This window comes from Trypanosoma equiperdum (genome assembly GCF_001457755.1).
Source record: "Trypanosoma equiperdum strain OVI genome assembly, contig: ctg_1417, whole genome shotgun sequence".
In the NCBI taxonomy this organism is placed as follows: Eukaryota; Euglenozoa; class Kinetoplastea; order Trypanosomatida; family Trypanosomatidae; genus Trypanosoma; species Trypanosoma equiperdum.
In genome coordinates, this window is record NW_027123413.1 from 32,717 (window position 1) to 39,926 (window position 7,210).

A 7,210-nucleotide genomic window follows, 5' to 3' on the forward strand; every position below is an offset into this window, starting at 1 on the left:
AAATAGACGTACGTCTTGTGCAAAGGCGTCCACACAAGCCACGACCCGCAACACTCACTTTTAACACGGCGCATCGTTTAGGAAGGCATACATATTAAAGATAAAATGTAGGTAACACAAGTGAACTTTTACTTCACGATCTGCCAAACAGGGCCCACTTCGCTCATGCCAAGCCTTTGGAGAAACCTACGGGAAACACATCACTGCATTTAAGTAACTTGTCAATTGGGTTAAATTCGATACTCATTGCAGCGCCATCACATGTCACGCACTGCAGTAATGTAGAGCCCGACCCATATTGTCCAAAACATGCGGAAGGGCAGGTCTCACCTGTTAAGCACGCGGCTCCCACGGAACTCTTTGATTGTGTCACCACATCCAAATGCCGGTACGCCGGCCGCTCCCACCAAACAACAAATGAACGCGCAAGCTCCTTTGATGTTGCGTAGTTGCGATTCGCATAACTTACACCCGCTTTTTCGCTCCTAAAGGATTTACCAGCACATGAAGCATCTGCCACGTCATCAACACTTCCAGCGAGGCTCTGACTGTGTGAAGTGGCGGAGTCTCTGGTAGCGGTAGGTAAATATCGTCTTGCTGTCAAGTCTACCGTCTCTACAAGTGGTGACACTCGTCTCCAAACGTAACCGGCTATGCCTTTACTTTCAAACCATGAACTGGTTGATGGGGCCTTCACGGCACTTTTTGAACCTCCAGTGTCTTGATGTAAACTCTCCCCCCGTGACGCCTCCCCGGAATTCAACGTTACTTCTGAAGAATACCCGTATTCACCCACAACTTGCGAGTCAGTTTGCTTTCTATTAGAGGAAGTTTCTGCAACGCGCATCAAATGCCTCCACAGTTCTGGCATTGTAGCTACCCATTTAGGAAGAAATACCTCATTTTTTAGGGGCAGTGGGCATTCAAGTGCGGCCCACTCGGAACTGAAGAACTTACAAAAACTGCGAAGTGAATGGAGAGAGGATTGAACGTTTTGCACTCGCATGGCCTTGGAGGGGTCCTTTGTGCTCACGTCATGGGGTTTCGGCTCCTCGTGCTCACCGGCAAAGAAAATCTTGAGAGTGTTGTGCGCAACACAGAAAAGAAATACTTCACCAAGAAACATCATATGAAAAATAGGAGTCGGTACGGAGACGTTTCGCAACTCCCTAATCATCACAAAGTGTCCTGTAAGTGGCGTGCCACTGTTGTTCCCGCCTTCGGCAGACCCTTCAGCATCATCAACATATCTCCAAACACGTATAAGTGTGCCCCGCGAACTGCAACTCGCCACATGACACCGAATTCCCACACCAACGGATCTGTATTCAGCTCCTCCACAGTCAACTGTGGCCCCACCATCCACAAAAACAGCTAATGAAACCAACCTGTTTGCATGGGCTGGAGACTTTGTGCCCAACATTTCGGGGCCTCTCCAAGCACTAAGGGGGTCCTCACTGGCATAACGCAGGAGACTAAACCCGAAAAGAGAACTACTAAATACAAGAAACTTTCTGTGAAAGTCAATAGCAAATGGTGCAGTAATGTCACATGAACCTTCTGTAGGTCGCACTGATGACGTTGTGGCCCCAAGAACCGTATCGTTGACTGACTTCATGCTGGACATAGAGCAATTACCAGTAAGGCTATCAGTAGCGAAGTTGTTGAACGCAGATGAGTTTCCACTAGCATGAAAGGGAGATAAGGATGGACGATTCATGACGGTAACGTCTGTTTGTGCTGGCGTCGAGAACACACATTGGCCAGTTTCGAAACTGTGCAACCGCAGCTCTACAGTTGTGAAAATAATAATAAGTTTGTGATCGAGATGTACAACCACAACTGGATCAGGAACTGGAACAGTCCGTTCTTCCTGGATCTCTCCAGCAACGTAAATTTTCACCTCATTCCTTTCACCAAGTGGATATGGACCACCGCCGACAAGAGCAACAAATTGTGTGCGATATAAGAGTGCCATGAGACCGACACCAACCTCCACTGGGAGCGGCTCAACCAACGAATGACGGATGGAAGAATCCACATTTTGCGTGGTTAACTTGAGCACATCCCCAGTTGTTTGATCCCACGACAATCCTGCAGTTTGAAGGTTGGTAAGCGCACAGTCAGAGCCTACCGCACATGCGGCTGCTTCCGACTTCCAAGGCGGTTGCCCCGATGTCCCATAAGCATCCGCAGTAGTTTCTGCAAAGTCAGGAAGAAATGCCCCATATCCAGTTGACGGGTTGCAGTCAAATGTACTAAGAAGCACATCACATTCCCGCCTGTCACCAACGCTAGTTGAAGCCCTAACTTTCTCTTCTACACCACATGACATCTCTGCATCCGGCCCTGAGGCTGCACTTGGCGTGCGGAAATGTGTGTAAGGTGAGGCACAATCGCTTTCTCGGCGGGGAAACTTCACTTCAACTGTGGTATAAAATGATGGGGGAGATCCTCCTCGTCCTTCCCAACTCTCCTCCTTTGCCGAAGAGGGAGCAGCACCAGAGCCGCCGCGGTGAACATTATAAATCACATAACCCTTCTGATGGCCAACACCAACGCGCGAATAGTCTTGATTTGTGCAAAAACAGAGCGGCTGAAGTATTTCTTCAGCATCGTCTAGAAAGTCAAAATCTTCCATTTGCTTCCTACCTGTACCCGTGTTTCGTGTGGGTCTGGCAATAAAAGTGTATATATATATATATTTTTTTTTTTTTATATATGGGCGGTATACCGGAACCTCGCACAAGACAACAGTAAAGGAGGAAAAGAGCTATTTCAATTAGCAACGTCACAAGACACCTCGATACACGTGGACTCAACAATAACAACAATGCCGAAGTAACATAAAAAGAAGTCATGTAGAGTGAAAAGAGCGCTCTGCTGAGAGGCAGTTACCCCTCAAAAATGAGGAAAAAACGTATCAGTAAGTGGTTAATAAATTCCCTCTGCTAGTTTGTAAATCGGAGGGCATTAAAATACTACAATACTGCCTCATACTCCCCTCACGACCCTGTAAATTATTTTCAACCGCCTAGCCAACGGGTAAATAGTACAATCACGCTAACAGAACGCAAGCACCATGCGTAAATGTTTTTGACGTCTGTGAACATATATACCATGCCTGTGCGTCTCCACACACACACACACACACACACACATACACTGCCAAAAAGAGTTATTGAGAGGTAACGCAGGCAGCAAACGCAACGTTCCATACTCATAGGATACCTTTGGCGCTACAACTTTTGAAGCATTTTGCAATTAGTACCCTCCTTGGGACCAAGCACTCAGCTCACGTGTAGACATATGGGCCGGCAACTCTCCGTGATTATTCGTCGCCTTAAAAAGAACCCGGTTTACTTGTAGAGGCCGCAGAGTTTGCGGCTTGCTGAATGTACGCCATCAACTCACCGTCATCTCGCTTCACCTCTGTCCGTGACCACGGCACACCCTTGCGCATCATTTGATCTCCCAAATACCAAAGTGCATAACACCGTCGCCTGCGCTGCTCTTCCGTGATCGCAACGTCCTGGAGAACATTTTGAGCGGCAAAGCGAAGCACACAACTTGCGTCGGCCACAACCGAATCAAATTCCATGCTGAAATATTCCGTCATAACCTTCCTGGCCAACCACTCTGGATTATCTTTGGCTCTGTCGTCCACCTTCTCGCGAAACGCTGCATAGACACGGTCAACACCAGAGAAAATTTTCTTGTATACGTGAAGCTTTGGTGCATAAAAAGGTAAAATGCCAAGGAATCGCTGACTTGATATGACATACGACTGTCCAACCTCGTACATCAGTTCCCTTCCAAAACACGCCTCCGCCAGGTGACGTGTGTAGCGGTCACAACGGTCCTCAAAGTCGCGCGAAAAACAGTTAAACTCGTTGGTAAAACAAGTCAGTTCATATGGTGAGCCCGTTCCTTCATTATTGGGAGTATCGCCTTGGTTTTTGTGTTGTGCCGTAGTTTGTTTCCTCTCTCGTGCTGGCTGGTTCTTTTTTCTTCCACTTAATTCATCTATCAGTGCATCAGCAACCTCACTCTGGGGTTGACCACTTCGATGCTTGCAACCCTTTGCAGCCGGAGCCATTGCATGGACATCGACTATACGTACCAGCTCTAAAGTAAGTTCAAAGCAGCGAAGTACCTGAAGTTGCTCAAATTCGTGGAGAGAAACACTCACCTGTGCTTCGTTCCGCAAGTGCCAATGGGAACGCAACAGTTGCCCGAGTACTTTTTGTTTAAAAATTTCACCACCAAACACACTTTGGACAACTTCCTCAGGTGTCCGCGCCATGAACCGTCCCATTTTACTTTCGTGTAGCCGAAGTGCCTGCGCCCCGCCAAGATCATAGGAACGCCGTTTCTCAGGATTGGAGAGTATTTGATAAGCCTGTGATATGCTCTCAAACTTCTCCCTTGCTTTTCTGCGCTCTTCTTCGCTGCCACACTGAACAGTATCAGGATGAAAAACTTTAGCCAACCGCTTGTACTGAGCCTTCACTTGCTCCAGTGTAGCATTCCGCTTCACTTGAAGTACCTCGTAAGGATTTTCGATATTCTCCGCCCTGCCACGAGTTGTATGTTGTGCCTTTTGGTGCTTTCCCCCAAACTTCTCGTTTATACGGTCAAACGAGAAGCCCATCGACGCGAGCCGGTCTTTCCATCGATTCTCTGCCCTCATATTCTTCCGCCGGAATTCCAACCGACCAACACTTCGAATTGCGCGACGCTCAAGCGATACCTCACGATGAAGCCACAAAGCAGTTAGGGCGCTGCAGTAGTGCCACCGGCCACTTCCAGCTTCAAAGAAAAGTTTTCCAGAGAGTGCGTTCCACACGCCGTACATGGAGTTTATCAGACCGGAGGGAACGTGAATAAGAGGTGAGAGAACTAATCCATAGGCAAGGAACTGCGAGGCGCGTAAAAATCCCGTAGCTGGCCCCCGAATAGCTCCCATGACAACTCCGTGGTCCCTAATTCCACGCAAAGTACCAAAGAAAACACATGCTAACGAATTCTGAATAGCAATTACAGAGTTCCACAATAATGTGTAGAGTGCTAACCAAATGTGGCGGCGGGGTGTCAAGTTCATCCTGCCGTAGAAATTAAGCGCATGCAAGCGCTTCATGCGGTTGAGGTAGTCAAGGTCAGCTGACAGCGTCGCTAATTGATCATTCAGTGCCGTCTCAGGCTGCCCCAACTTCTTCTTTCGCATATTTAGTAACGCATGCCGCATGCGGTTGAAGGTTTGGACGATAGTTGAAGAGGAGCCTACAGGCGGAACCCATCCAACAGGGCGCTGATGTCTTCCTTTAGCGCAAGCATTCGTTGCACCATAGCAGCGGATTATCTTCACAACATTTGCCGGACGTCTCGTCCATGTGGACGGACAATCATCGACTACAAGTTGTGGCTTCTCAAAGAGCACAAAAGACAACCTCTTCAGTTCTGCTTCCAGAGCGTCCGCCTTGGTTGCGAGTCGGTGGTGTATCGGCAGCATTTCGCTGTCTTCCTGTGAAGCGTCCATTGCTCGGAATTCCTCCTCTTCCAGCAACTGTTCACGTGTCTCTTCCGATATCCCTTCACTCGTAGTGGCGGTATGTAACCTCCAGCCGGTTGCCGCATTCAACCAAACTAAAGAAACATGCCGCCGCATCTCTCCTAACCCGATCCCCGGGGCGGATAACAAGTCCGGAGTTGCAGGCTTTTGATTATTTAATTAATTATTATTTTTTTTTTTTTTGGTTCGCTACTACCTGTAAAGATTTTGGGGGGCGCCGTCATAAACGGTGGCCGTGTCTCATGCGTAGAACATATCAATAGACAGGAAAGTGAGAGTAAAGGTGGTAGTGTGAAATCATGAAGTTCCATGAATTAAGCATTTCAGATGCTCATGCATTCTGGGCGAACCCCACATAAGTGCCTTTTTCTTATCCTGCTTTTACTCAGCGTTAATATGAAATTATCACATGAGCACTGCAGAACAGTCATCAGCCAACTAGTAAGTAAGTAAGTAACATATCAATGATAACTGTTAAACATGAACCAGCCGGAGCCAACACTTCCATCGACAAGTGGTTGGAGGTTATGCAGAGATAGATGAGGCCAAAACACTACAACCCTTCAGTGTAACAGAATGCGATAAGATTCAAAGGTTATTGACATTACGCCATCGACATCTTTCCAACTGCGAAGCCGCTAGTCAAACAGTGAGATATTGCAATGCGCCACATAACCATTAACCTTTGTTCATTTTCTCATACCACCACCAAACCAACAAAAGACATTAGAAAATGCGCCTCCCTCTCTTATCAGTATTCTTCTTCCAGATTCAATATATCACCCGAAATGTAATTACCAACGGTGATGAAGCGTAGTAACACAAACACTACAAATGGGAGTCGAGCTGCTTCACACGATACCTCTTTACACAAAACAAATTTAATCAACCGCTACACGAGAAACGAGGTGGTGGCTGCCACATATATGTGGAATAAATAAAAAAAAAGGAATACTCTCAAGGTTAGTAACGAGTAAAAGCAAAGAAATACACAACATGTAGCCGGAGGGAAACTTAGTTATTATAAATACATATATACATATATATTGATATTGATATTGATATAGATATAGATATCCAGCACTTCCATTAACTCTCAAGAGTCTATGAACTACCAATAAAAGTAAATAAACTTACATGACATGCCCACAAAACACGCTGAGGGGGCGGATGTTACGGACAAAATGAAAAGTACGCTAAAGCATATGACGATGTTCTTTTTGAAACCTACATTTCATTTGGCACACACCGCATAAGAACTCATTCATAACTTAAAACTAAAGGGATGGGAAAATAAAAAAGTCACGCTGAAGCGAAAAGAAGAGAAGAAAAGAGAAGAGAGTGTTTTTTTTTTAAAAAGTGAACTACTCCTGAAGTGCATGTAAAAACAGAAAGAGGACCGAAAAAACTGACCAAAACAGTGAGTGATGATAAGAAAACAAAGGTGGAGAATTCGCTGCTTTGAAATAAAAAGAAAACAAAAAAACAATGAACCAAAAATATCGCGGCAAACGCCTTCATACACTGCAGAAATGTCAATTAATATGAAAAGTTCACTGGAGAGGGTGTTCACATAGAAAGGAAATAAGTTGTATTCACAGCGACAATTGTAATGATAATAATAATAATAATAATAAT

The 7,210-nt window shown here is 46.0% G+C and overlaps 2 protein-coding genes across 2 annotated transcripts; both read right to left on the reverse strand.

Moving 5' to 3' along the window:
- Nucleotides 1-163: 163 nt before the first annotated feature.
- TEOVI_000894400 (uncharacterized protein) lies at nucleotides 164-2,641 on the reverse strand (the record flags this gene model as incomplete). Its single annotated transcript, XM_067221360.1, has 1 exon — nucleotides 164-2,641. The coding sequence occupies one exon, from the start codon at nucleotides 2,639-2,641 to the stop codon at nucleotides 164-166; it is 2,478 nt and encodes an 825-aa protein (XP_067077461.1).
- Nucleotides 2,642-3,343: 702 nt separating this feature from the next.
- TEOVI_000894500 (chaperone protein DNAj, putative) lies at nucleotides 3,344-5,668 on the reverse strand (the record flags this gene model as incomplete). Its single annotated transcript, XM_067221361.1, has 1 exon — nucleotides 3,344-5,668. The coding sequence occupies one exon, from the start codon at nucleotides 5,666-5,668 to the stop codon at nucleotides 3,344-3,346; it is 2,325 nt and encodes a 774-aa protein (XP_067077462.1).
- Between the last annotated feature and the right edge of the window lie 1,542 nt (nucleotides 5,669-7,210).